The 12995-nt window shown below is 52.3% G+C and overlaps 1 protein-coding gene across 2 annotated transcripts in view; it reads left to right on the plus strand.

The window, feature by feature from the left end:
• Positions 1–1673: 1673 nt before the first annotated feature.
• RAB11FIP5 (RAB11 family interacting protein 5) overlaps positions 1674–12995 on the plus strand; it is a 36342-nt gene continuing 25020 nt past the window's right edge. For both annotated transcript variants that reach the window (XM_081253634.1, XM_081253635.1), the window contains exon 1: positions 1674–2277. In XM_081253634.1, the coding sequence (XP_081109760.1) occupies positions 1847–2277 (431 nt within the window). In that variant the 5' untranslated portion in view covers positions 1674–1846. The remainder of the gene's footprint in view (positions 2278–12995) is intronic.

The raw sequence follows: 12995 nt of genomic DNA on the forward strand, positions 1-12995 counted from the left end.
GCCTTGGTGCATATGCTCCCATGAGTCTCAGGTGCCCGGTATACAACCATATTCCTGGTAGAGGACATGGCCCGGAAAGTGGGATTTTGGCATCCTCCTTTCACAGCATAAAAAGTCAAGAGGTACTGTGGAGAGTCTCCCCAAGAAGAAATAAAGGTTTCCACTATCAAGGTATCCAATAGAGGAACTAAAAAAAAAAAAAAAAAAAAAAAGCGTAACTACATAAGATTGAGAGAGGGAAGTGGGTGTGAGCTAAATCATTATCTGTCATAGGAGGAAGACAATAGATAATGGCCAGTCCTGATAACTCTAGATATAGTTATGTAAGCATTTCATGTAGAAATATGGAGGTAACTACCAGGCCTGAAAACACAAATGGCTATAAGTGGCTATCCCTGGAATGAGGGGTGGAAAGGGAATTTTTTTGCTTTTCATCATAAGCGTTTCTGTTCCATTTGATTTTTTTACTTTTATTATTTTGTTTTTAGCTGTGTGTTACATGTTTTTTTTAAAAATACTATTTTTAATACAGGCTCTGAAAGTTAAAAAGAAAAGTACAGACTTTGGGGTCATCTGTGTGGATTCACATCCCACCTCTGCCAGTTACGGATCTTGGGCAGGTCAACTTCCCTAAGCTGCGACTTTACCTTCCTGAAAATAAGGATAAAAACCATACTTACCCCACAGGGTTGTTTTGGGGATAAAATGAGGTAACGCATGTAAAGCGCACGGACCAGCATTGGCCGAAATTCAGCATCAGTAATTATTAACCATTGTTATCATTATTAATAATAAACCAAGCATGCAAGTAATACCCAGGGCTTTGCACATAGTAGGCACTTAATGAGTGTAAGTAATTGTTTAAAATCTCCACCAGAGCCTATAATTTCCCCCAACTCGTGACGCATAAGCCCCAGCGGTCCGAGTGAACACTTAAATACTGATGTGGTTACTCATTTGTTCATCACTCTGTTCGCCGCCGCAGTGTCCGCAGAGGGCAAGCCCAGCTCCCTGGACTCCCGCGCCAGGTTCTGGCTGCACACGTGATTCCTCCCGCGCGCGGAGGTGGGAGACAGCGGCAGCTCACCCGCTTTCAGGTCGCTGATGCGGGGCCATCACGTGGCGCAGAGTGAATCACTTCTGGTTTCACGCAGGCATCTTCCCAGGCAGGGGCGGGCTGGAGGAGGGGGAGTGCCGCTCGAGACTGGGGAGCAGCCCGGGTCCGCATCGCTCCCACTTGCCAGCGCCAAGGGGATGGCCATGCCGGGAGGGACGGGGCGGGGCAGTTTTAGGGCGATAGCTTTCCGGAGCAGGGACGTCTTGAAGGACGACTTGGGATTGGCCGGGAGACGCGGAGCGGGCATTTCATACCCGGCCGAGGGTGCTGCGCTGCCCGCAGGCGAGGCGGCGTTTCCTGGGGGCCAACGCGGGAGCCCCCCTCCCCCCGCAGAGGCCTTGCGCCCCGCCCACGGTCCTCGAGGCTCTCAGCTACCTTCCAGCTCCAGGCTGGTCTGCAGCAAACGGGGCGAAGGCGTGCAGGCCACCGTCCCCAAGCTCTGCCGCACCTCCGCGCGGGTACGGGTTAGGTCGCGAGTCGCGGGACGCCGGCCGCTAGGCGGGGCGGGAGGCGGGGCGCTGACGTCGCGGCGCGGCCGGCGGCCGGGAGGCGGGGAGGCAGCGGCCGGCTCGGCCCAGCCCAGCCCGCAGCTGCGGCGGCCGAGCCTGTGGGTGGCGGCGGCGCTCCGAGCCGGCTCCTGGCCGCCCTCCGCCGCTGCCCAGTTTCTCACTTGGTCCGGGTGTCCACGCCTGGTTCGGCCAGCCCTCACCCGTCGCCGCTTCCCCCGCCATGGCCCTGGTACGGGGCGCCGAGACGGCGGCTGGGCCCTCCCGCTGGCTACCCACGCACGTCCAGGTGACGGTGCTGCGGGCCCGCGGGCTGCGGGGCAAGAGCTCGGGCGCGGGCAGCACCAGCGACGCGTATACGGTGATCCAGGTGGGCCGTGAGAAGTACAGCACGTCGGTGGTAGAGAAGACGCTGGGATGCCCCGAGTGGCGCGAAGAGTGCTCCTTCGAGCTGCCGCCCGGCGCCCTGGACGGCCTGCTGCGGGCGCAGGAGACCGACGCGGGCCCGGCGCCCTGGGCCACGGGCTCCGCCGCCGCCTGCCAGCTAGTGCTTACCACCATGCACCGCTCGCTCATCGGCGTCGACAAGTTCCTGGGCCAGGCCGTGGTGGCGCTGGACGAGGTCTTCGGCGCAGGCCGCGCCCAGCACACACAGTGAGTGAGGGGCGCGCGGGAGCGGAAACAGTTAAGGGCCTCTTGGGGCGTGGCTGGGGAGACGCAGGACCCCGAACCTCGGCCTGGGCGGTGGGCCCTTTTGCCTAGCGCTCAAGGGCATAAACCGACAAGTTGGTTCTTCGCATATCGGGGTCTCCTTCCGATCCCCAAATGTGCGCTGGGCTGTGCTTGGCTGCTGGTGTGTCCTTGGAAGGCCGGGGGGAGGTGAGAATGGTGGCCTACTGTTAGGAGTAGATTGTCAAGTAAAGTTAGGAGTGGGATCCAGAGACTCTTGGACTGTGGGAACCTCAAAAAGGAAAATCTTGGGGCCATTCCCAGGGCCTCCGGACCTGTTTCACTTTCCTCGAAGGGGAGGGGAACTGCCTTCGGGCGCCTGTTCCACACCAGGCCCGCAGGGGAATGGGGAGTCCCTGTCTCTCCCCGTGGGGGAAAGAAGGTGCAGGGTTGTCCTCAAGGAGGGCAGAGGTTGAACGGAGGCGCCCCACCAAATCTAGAGACTGCAGAGGGCATCTGCTTCTTGCCTGGTACTTGGATGGCCTCTGTTGATTAGAGACGCCCCCTATTCTTCCCTTCTGTGTCTCTGGTTTGAGAACAGGAGACCCTCTCAGTAAAGGAAGGAAACGCTTTAATCAGGCTTCAAGCATCTTGCCTGAGGTGGAGGCAGCACGTGCTTAATGGACAGCAGGAGACAAACTCTCAGTCACTTAAACCTAGAAGGGCCAGAGGGTTTACCAGTGGGTTTTTAAAAATCATTTATTTTGGCAGCGTTTAAGTTTCCCTGTGTTAAGATCAAGGCTTCAGGCTTGGAGCCTCATTTCCTGTTTTGGGCTTGGGCAGGATCCGGAAGCCTGTCCGCAGGGCTGACAACCTGCCGTGGGTCACTCAAGTGGTTAACTGGGGTGACGCCACCCCTAGGCCCATGGGCCCTGGATGGGGAGGGTAAGGGGTTGGGGACAGTTGCTGGAAAGGTTTACCCAAGTGGAATGGCATCCAACTGAGTAAATCTAGGAAGGCTTGCTGGAGAAGGATGAGCCTGGTACAGACCCAAATGAAAGCAGGATTTGGATAGAAAAGGATCTGACCTTGAACATTTCAAAAATGTGGGTAGAGAAGGCCTTCATGGCTCTTTGCAGCCTGGGGTGGGAAACGGGTTAGCACAGGGCAGGTTTGGGCAGGGCTGTGACTTAGCTCCATCTCCCCCTCCCCTGGCCTTCTCTCCTTCCCTCATGACTTGCTGTTTGGTTGCTGGGTGTGGACCATGTGGTATAGTTTGGCCCTTGTTTTGTTTTTTTCCTCCCCTTTTCTGTCCTTTCCCTCTTGCCTGGCTCAGGGAGCCCAAGGGGGTGGGGGTGAGGCAGAAAGCTCTTCTCTGGCTCTCGTAGTCCTTTTTTCTTCTGAAGAGGCTCCTGTCCCCAAATTCATTCCACCCCTTTCTTTCTCAGTCCTTCAGTCTCCACCTCTCAGCTAATCTGACTCGACTGGTAGATAATACATCTCGGGCTGGGGTGGGGGGGCACTAGAGGGGAGACTAAGGGGCAGACAGAAAAAGTCTCAGCTTGTGGGGAGTGGCTTCTGTGAGGTCAGTGACTTGCGCGGGGTGGGGGAGGGGCTTTGATTTTTTTTCAGTTCCTGCTCTTGCTTTCTTCTTGGCCTCTGGATCTTCCTTAACTGAGCTGTCTATGTCTGTCGGCCCATGTGCGCCTGTTTGCAGCCAAGGACAGTCCCCTTGATCTGAATGGGAGCCTTAATTTTCTTTATAGAAGTCATCTTTTCCACCAGGATCTTTCCACACCCACCTGGCTGCCTTTCCTCTGATGCATTGACCTGGGTTATTTATAGAACCTGGAGGGGGCAGGAGGAGGGGGACTTGTAGTGGGCAGCAGAAAAGTCTGTGAAATCAGCCTGATCTTTTAGTTTACTGGACCAAACAGCATGCCCACTGACAGAGGGTGAGGGCTGCTGCCCCCACTCCGGTTTGCACCTTCCACCTCTGGCTCTCATGGCCACCCTTGGTGGCCTTTCCTGGAGCACCTTGGCGTGAGCTGCTAAGATAGTGAGTCTGCACATTTTCCAGTGGGGAAAGGACTCGGGTGTGCCCTCCTCAGCTTTGGATAATGATGGCAGAGAACTCCAGGAGAGCACATGATAGCCCTGTGTTGCCCAGACAGAACTCCATTGGGGAAAGGCAGTCTCACGGTTAAGAGGAGGGGCCTGCAGAGTTGCAGATTCCCTTCCAAACCTGCCACCTTGTGGCCAGTCAAGTAAACTCTTTGTGCCTCAGTTTTCTCATCTGTAAAATGGGGCTAATTTATACCTTGAGAGGATTGATGTAATGGATGAAATGAGTATGTAATTAGAGCATCTAGTGCAGTTCCTGGATATGGCTTGTGGTCAGTGAACAGCAGTGATGGTGGAGGGAGGTTTTAGTAGCCTGGTAGCTGTGACCTGGGAGATGTCCCCTGTCTCAGAGGAGCCTCTCATGTGATAGGAGGAGGTAATACAGAACTTAGCATAGTCCTGGAAAGCCCCAGGACTATGGTGGCAGGGTACTCACAGAAGTATGAGAGCTCTTCATGAAATGAGCTGGCCCTTCACAGCCCTCCACTACTCTCTTTGCTGCCAGAGGCTTGAGAATTGGGGCTAGTCTTGTGAGACCTCTGCAGTTCTGAAGCCACGCTCAGGTCAGCTTGCAGCTCTGCAGCTGTCCTCCGTGGCAGGGCAGCATAGTGTTTAAGAATGTGGAGACTGAGGTTTCACTCCCAGTTCTATCACTTATTAGCAGGCAGGTTACTTAACCTGCTTCCTCATTTCTGAAAAGGTAACACATGATAACAACATAGAGTTGTACAAATTAAATAAGACAGCATCTCTAAAAGCCTTAGTAGCATCTCTAAAAGCCTTAGTATCATTTTAGACACATAACAAGCTTTCAAGATATTAGTGTGGGTTACTCTCAGGGCCCTCCTTATGTGAGGGTGGTGATGATGGGAGCTGGGGTTCTAGGTGCCTCAGCCCCCAAAGCTCCTTTGTTAGTGGGGTGCTCTTTGAGGTGAGGGATTTCACTGGAGGCTTCCAACTGATTGAAGAGAAAATTGTCAAAACAACATGTAATGTAATACACAAGGAAACTAATTATAACCGTCTCCCCTCAGTAAAGCCATACATGGATCATCATGGGTCTTAAAATCCCAATAGCTGCTTCTTTCTTTATTTATTTGGCCATGCTGTGCTGCTTGCAGGATCTTAATTCCCCAACCAGGGATCAAACCCGGGCCCCTGCAGTGAAAGCGCCGAGTCCTAACCACTGGACCGCCTGGGAATTCCCTCTTTAGCTTCTTTAGATGCGTCCTTTCTGGTTTTTACTTCAGCACCATCCATAGTACTCCCCAGTGCGTGCTCGTGTGGAGTAAAATGATCCCTTCTGTAAATAGCCCCCTTCCTGGGCCTGTTGGATGGATGGTTAGAGTCTGGCCCCTTGGGAAGGCCAAGTCTGTGGGCTCAATTTGGGTTAAAATGTGACCATGGGCAGGCTGCAAGTGTGGCCCCCTAAGAGGCTCTGTCAGCCCTGGTCTGACCTGTCTCATTGATTTTATGAGGGCCTATGGGAGGCCTGTGGCTGAGGAGGACTTAGGTTGGAGACCAGAGCTTTCTGCCTGGCTGGTGATGGTGGCCTGAGACCTCGAGGAGGGTGGGCTTGGGGGCAATGGGAGAGGCAGCTGAGGCAAATGCAGCCTGCTGGCCTAAGGTAGACCTAAGGTGGGCATGGTCTTTGAGGGCTTCCATCTGTCCCTTAGCCTCCAGATGGCCTGTGCATTACTGTTGTAGGTAGATGGTGCATGACCCACAGCCTTATCATGTTTCCAGATGTGACTGCTCCCCAGGAAGCAGCTGAGGCCGTGAGGGTCCTTGGCTTTGGCTTCTGCTCCAACCCCCGACCTGGCTGCTGGGCAAGTCTGCTTTGGCCACCGGGAAGGGTGTGGCTGTACTTAAAAGCAGCAGTTAGGATGGAGGCTGCATCTCCCTGAGTTATGGGGCAGTTTTTATCTGGGGTTGCTTGAGCAGTAGCGTCTGGGGAGTGGGGATTGACTCTCCCGTCAGACTGAGCGGCTTCCCCTTCCCTCTGCATCTGGCCCCGTTCTCCCCTCCCTGCAGGCAGCCAGGGACAGGCGCAGCTCAGCAGAGCTCCATCCTAGCGACCTTGAGGGCTGTCCCTTTCTTCTGATGGGGGCTGTCTACCCTCTTTTTATTGCTGCCACCCTGGTGCTGTGACGCGCTCTCCAGCGATGCGAAACGGCTGGTCTGGCCTCGTCCAGATGTTTCCCCTGCCCTTCCCACCCTGTGCTGGGACAGATAATTAACACAATGACAGGAGCTCTGTGTGCTCTCTGGGAATCAGTACCCTATTTTTTCCTGTGCGGGGCCGACCTCTGCAAAATAGCGTGGTCATGAAGAAGCTTTGCCCTTCCCCACAGCCAGGTAATAAAAATAAGTCCGTGATGTGGGTCCTTTATGCACCTGGCAGTCCTGTTAAGGAAGAGTCTGATGGCTTTGCCCTTACTGAGTTGGCCTCTGGGGGTGGCCCTGGGCCCAGGTCTCTCTGCAGTGAGCAGATAAGCAAGTTCAGCTCCCAGGAAGCAGCGCTACAGGGAGGGGCTTTGTCACGGGGCCACCTTGACCTTCAGCTGACCCTGGGTGTGGCGAGGGGAAGCACAGCCTTTAATCATGGAATTCTTATGTCAGAACTGGAAGAGTGCTTAGAAGTGTGGAAATTGAGGCTGCGGAGGGAGAGTGACAGGCTCTCAGCTACTCAGCAGTTAGGGAGGGTGGGGCTCTGTGTGGTTTCTCTTAGGCCCTGACAGCCTGAAGAGCTGTCAGATTTGGGATAAGGAAGAGATGGCATTTGGGAACCTGAGTGCATCCCAAGGTTTCTGTGAAAGTGCCTGAGAGGTTTTAGGGAGAGAGGGACATTTCAGCTGGGAGGGAGAGGGAGCCTTGGGGCTTCTCTGAGACCTGGAGGGACGTCTAATCCACAGGCCTTTCTGCCTGGGCAGAGGCCGAGGGAGGCCACTGGTTGGGTGGGAAGTTCAAAGGAGGGGAGGACATGGACACAGCAGCCCGCATGCCCAGAGGGTGCAGTCTTATTAGGAGGACGGACCCCCACGTTTGGAGGAAGGGCCATAGCCAGCTGCCGTATTTTGGGGCCTAGCCAGGGAGCACTGGAGATGTTCAGAGCAGATGGAAGCCCTGCGCTCAGCTCTGGTCAGGGAAGGCCTCCCTGAGGAGGAGATGTACACCGGACCTGTCAGGCTGGCCATCAGAGATCCCGGTCTGCCACCCCACCTTCTCTGAGTTCCCATATGGACAGCGTGTAGCACTCCTTTTTGGAGGACTGTCATTGCCTTGTTTGTCTAGCATATCATTTATTAAGCTCCTTTTAGGTGCTGGCACTGTCCTAAGGATTTGACTTACATCAGCTTATAGCAACCCCTTGAGGTGTAGGTACTGTTACTGTGTTTAACGAGTGAAGAAACTGAGGCACATCGAGGTGAAGTGACTTTTTTTTTTAAGACTTTTTCTTTTGATGTGGACCGTTTTTAAAGTCTTTATTGAATTTGTTACAGTATTGCTTCTGTGTTATGTTTTCGTTTCTTGGCCGCAGGGCATGTGGGATCTTAGCTCCCCGACCAGGGTTTGAACCCGCACCCCCTTTGTTGGAAGGCAAAGTGCTATCCACTGGACCACCAGAGAAGCCCTAAAGTGGCTTTTCTAAAGGCACACAGTACATGGCAGTCAGGATTTGTACTGAGACAGCCTGGCTCCTGATTCTGTGCTCTTTGCCACCGTGCTGTAACACCCATCTGAGTCTTCTTCCATGTTTCCCAGGATTCAGCTTTGCATGGAAGTTGGTGCTTAGCAGCTGCCCTCCTTAGGGTTCCTCTCTCCTCCCCAAAGCCTATCTCTTTGGTTAGGCTTGGGGGCTCTGGAAGCATGACCTGCTTCTCCTGTATGAGGCCTTGGCTGGTAGGGGTAAGTGCATTTAGTCTGCAGCTCTGTGTCTGGTCATATCTTTCTCAGGGGATGGGGGTGTTGCCTGGTACATTGGGAAAGAGGGTATCACTGCCACTAGACTGTCTCACAGGAGCCGGGGGAGGCCTGGAAAGCTCTGCCTTGGCCCCGGGCACCGCCCCCCCCCAACCCCAGGGAGGTTTGCTCCCATTGACTTGTGCAGTAGAGCTGGGCTTGGGATCATCAACAGATATAAGACTTCCTGACCTTTCCCAAGAAATCACATGCTTGTTTTACTGTGACAGAACGCTCTGAGCCATCCATTCCTCCTCCTACAGTCATGCAGTGGTTTGCTTTTTTTTCCCCCCCTTTCTTTTGTTCAACATCTAGGAAGCAATTACTGGGCAACCACTGTGCCTAGGTCAGGGCTTTGGAGGAAACATGAGAAAGAAGATATATAGCCCTTTCCGTAGAAGGGCAAAAATATGTTTGAGACAAGACTTAACACAGGAAGGATAATTAACCAACAAAGCAGCATATACAAAATATGAGAGAAGGAAAGGGTCAGAGGAAGGACCAACTCACCAGGGTTGGAGTGATCAGGGTGGGCTGCCTGTAGGAGGCTGGACCTTGAATGACAGGTGGGGCGTGGTGAGGGCTGGGTGAGTTTCTGGGAGGGAGACCCAGAAGGGAGGGAAGGAAGGGAAGGTGAGTGTGGTGGGGCTGAGCCAAGAGAGGGAGTGGAGGGGAGCCAAGCTTAGTTTCCTATGTGCCTCTCTCAGCAAAACAACCTGGCTTTCTTTACTTCTTATTTCTTTTTGAGTAGTTTACCTGGTTCAAAATTCTAGAGATACATAGGGTACACAGTGAAAAATCTCCCTTGTCCCGACCTTGAGTCACCCAGCTCCTCTCTTCAGAAGCAGTCAACATTAGCAGTTCTTATATGCTTTTAAAAGCCAATGCGTTATAGATTTCTTCTCCCTCTCCCATTGTGTTTGCACAAGTGCAGCCTTCTTCACACACACACAGGTCTGTACCTATGATAAGTCTGGCTTCCCCACACAGGGCTATTATTGCTTGTCTCCACCTGTTTCAAGTCTGAACTAAGACCCTGGCAGGAAGACAGCCACTACTTAGTTTTGTCCTCTGTGACTCAAGACCCTGTTTGGGGTGAATATGGGGTTAGGAGCAAACTGGGGAGGGGAGTTTGGTTAAGTAGAATTTCTTCCTTATTCCCTTGTCTCCCCTGGAAGAGGTCATCCTGCTGGTTTTCTCCTTTCTCTTGGCGGGGTCATCACTCTTTGGTCCTGGGCCACCTCGCTCCCAGGGGGTTGATGACAGCCTATAAAAGGCCCTGACAGACAGTAAACCCAAGTCTTTACGTGTGGGTTGGCCTACTTTTCAGAGTGCTTTCCCAGCATCACCTCACTTCCTTCTTCCCTGAGGGCAGGGAGGGTGACCCCCATTTTTACTGATGTCAAGACTGGGGTCTCAGGAGTGGAATGACTGATCCAAGGTCACATGATTCATTAGTGGCAGCCAGATTTCTAACCTCCCGAGCCCAATGCTTTTTCCCTACATCATGCTTTCAACTATACATACTTCTATTGCTGTGTGGTTAGACTTGTCTCCAAGCAGGCGTGGCTCCCTGGCCTCTGTCCGAGGCAAGCTGACAAAGAGACAAAACTTTGGAGCCTACAGCAGCAGGAGGGATGAGGACTGGCTGAGATGTTTGTGCCCAGGGGTGAGGGAGGCTGGTCCTGGCTGGGGTCTGAGGTGAGCTGAGCAAGCCGTGCCCATGGAGCCAGGGGTAACTAATGAAATGATGGTTCTGGGCTCCAAGGACTGTTGGTGCTGGCACAGAGCCAGAGTAGGTGATAAGAGGCCTGATAAGAGGCACTGTCCTCTCCTGCAGTTGTGTCTGGCTTGCAGTTTTACCGTGGATACCAAATCAAAGGCAGGATGAGCTTGTGGGTGTTGGGAGCCATAAGGGATTGGCCTGCGGCCCACCCGTCTCCTATCTGATCGTGTGTGAGGAGGACTGCCTGAGTGGGGGATTTGGAGAGGAGGGCAGGCATCTAGATGGAGGAGCCTCTGGGGAAAAGGCTTTTCCAGCTGTCTCTTCAAACTCCATAATGTAATACAGTTTTAGCTGACGTTTCTCCCTGCCCCTAACTGGCTTATTTTATCACCCTTCTTTTACAGAGGTGAAGTGGGTGGTTGAAAGCCACTTTGTAAGTCAGATCCAGGACTAGAACCTGGGTCTCCTGTCTTCCAACCCTTGCGTTTTTCCACTATTCCTTTAAAATAAATTTTTCTTTTCCACTTATTTTTGGTACTGAAGCTAAGCCCTGCCAATGCCATCTCATTTATCCAGCAGGTGTTAGAAGGTATTCCATGTATCAGGCCCTTTCCCTGGGTTGGGGGGCATAAAAGGTGAGTCACATTTTGTGCCGTCGGTAAGCAGTGAGAGCACAGGTGGAGCGGCCACTGCAGGGGATGAAGAGGGGCACTTGCAGAAGGGCACTCCGGCCCCTCCTACCTTCCCCATTGCTCCTGTCCTAGTTTAGGCAGGTTTTTTTTTTTTTTAACATCTCCTCTAGACTGTTAACATAGCTGCTACAGCATTTTTGTAAGCCAGAATGCCAATTTATTAATTTAGGATGAGAAATAACTGCTGAGGCACAAGGAGTTGCCTGGGTCAGCCTGGCCGGGGGACCTGTCCCGGGTTGGCCAGCTCTGTGCTAGTTTCTGCTGCCCCTTGCCCTGCTGTCCTTTGCTCTTCCTACAGCACAGCAGCCATAGGTCTTATCCTTGTTTCCTACCCTGCAGTGCTCTTCCAGGCCCAGCCTAAGGCCACAGCTCTTTAGCATGGTGTTTGGGGCAGTCTCCTCTGCTCCAAAGCACCTTTCCGCCCATCTTCCCCTCTCCAGCCCTGGGCATCTGTGTATTCTGTTCCTCCCACCTGGAATGTCTCTTCTCCTGCCTCCTTGCCTCCTGACCCATTGTTCAAGGCCCAGTATGAATGTTACATCTGTCAATGAAAATCATCAATAAGCAACCTATAATAAGAATAGAAAAGAGTTTTCTTTCAGCCAAACTGAGGACTAGCCTGGATGCCCACTTCCCAGATTACTCTGAGAAACTGCACTGGAGAAGCATGGTTTCCAGCACAGTTTTATATCTTGTCAGAACAAAGAACATTAAATAAGTCAGGGATACTGTACATTTCAAGAAAACACACACACACACACACAGATCAGCATCATGTACACAGCAAGTCAGCATGACCTTGCACCTGGGAAAGGAGTCTTATCAAAGGAGTACCAGCATTGGTGTCCCAGGAAGATAAGCATTTAATCTTTATTTTTAAAGAATGGACATTCTTTACTTTTGGTCAGTGTGTCCTTTTCTCTAATAATTAAAGCAGATGTACAATGTATGTTTGATAGGCCACAAACAGGCTATTTTAGTTAGCATAAGATTCAAGTTAGCTCATAGATAAGCCAGAATGACCTCCCTATATCTCAATATGTGAAAATTTCTTTTGTCATGTCCTTCACTACTCCTCCCCAAATTGTCTTCCCTTTAACCTTCCTGTGCATTTTATTTGTGCATTTTTGTGGTGTTAGTCACCTTCTTCCTTTATTTATGTAGCTATCTTACTTCCCCACCAAGATGTAAGCTTCTGGAGGACACTCCCTTTCTTATTCTGGCAAATACTTGGGAAACGTTTTGAGCCTGGCTGAGGCCTCCTCTGGTTGGATGGGATTTCACTGGCAAGTTCCCTGTGCCTCTGAGACTTTGTGAGTGTCGGGATGGGCTGTCAGGATCTCACACGCCACGCCCTGTGCTGAGGCTACTGAGATGAGTAGATAGTTAGCACAAGGCTCAGGGATTCAACCAGGAGCAGGGCTCAGTCATAGGACAGGGAGAAAAAAGCCTGTGTCCTGGCCAAAGGCTACCTGCTGACCTCCACAGGGATCGAATAGAAAGACCCTGTTAGTCTCAAGTGGGACCAGAAGGGGAGTATAGATGAGTCAATAGGTGTTTCCAACCATCTCCAACAGATGCGGGTGCTTATTATTATTTTTTTAAATAAATTTATTTATTTTATTTTTGGCTGCATTGGGTCTTCGTTGCTGTGCGCGGGCTTTCTCTAGTTGCAGTGAGTGGGAGCTACTCTTCGTTGCGGTGCGCGGACTTCTCATCACAGTGGCTTCTCTTGTTGCGGAGCACCGGCTCTAGGCACTCAGGCTTCAGTAGTTGTGGCTTGCGGGCTCAGTAGTTGTGGCTCGTGGGCTCTAGAGCACAGGCTCAGTAGTTGTGGAGCACGGGCTTAGTTGCTCCGTGGCATGTGGGATCTTCCTGGACCAGGGCTCGAACCCATGTCCCCTGCATTGGCAGGTGGATTCTTGACCACTGTGCCACCAGGGAAGCCCCACGGGTGCTTTTTAAAAAACATAATCATGATGCTTGTATCACACACACAAAATCAACAGTTCCTTAATAACCATCCAATCAATATCCAGTCCATATTTAAATTCCCTTAATATCAGAACTATCTCTTCATAGATGGTTTGTTGAATCAGGATCCAAACAGGGCTCCCTCCCATACTGTGCCTGGTTGTTAAGTCTCCCAGGGTAACAGTTCCCTCTTGTTTCATACCCTTACCTGATAGAGGAGCTGA

The sequence above is a fragment of the Mesoplodon bidens genome, assembly GCF_964165515.1.
Source record: "Mesoplodon bidens genome assembly, chromosome: 14".
NCBI lineage: Eukaryota > Metazoa > Chordata > Mammalia > Artiodactyla > Ziphiidae > Mesoplodon > Mesoplodon bidens.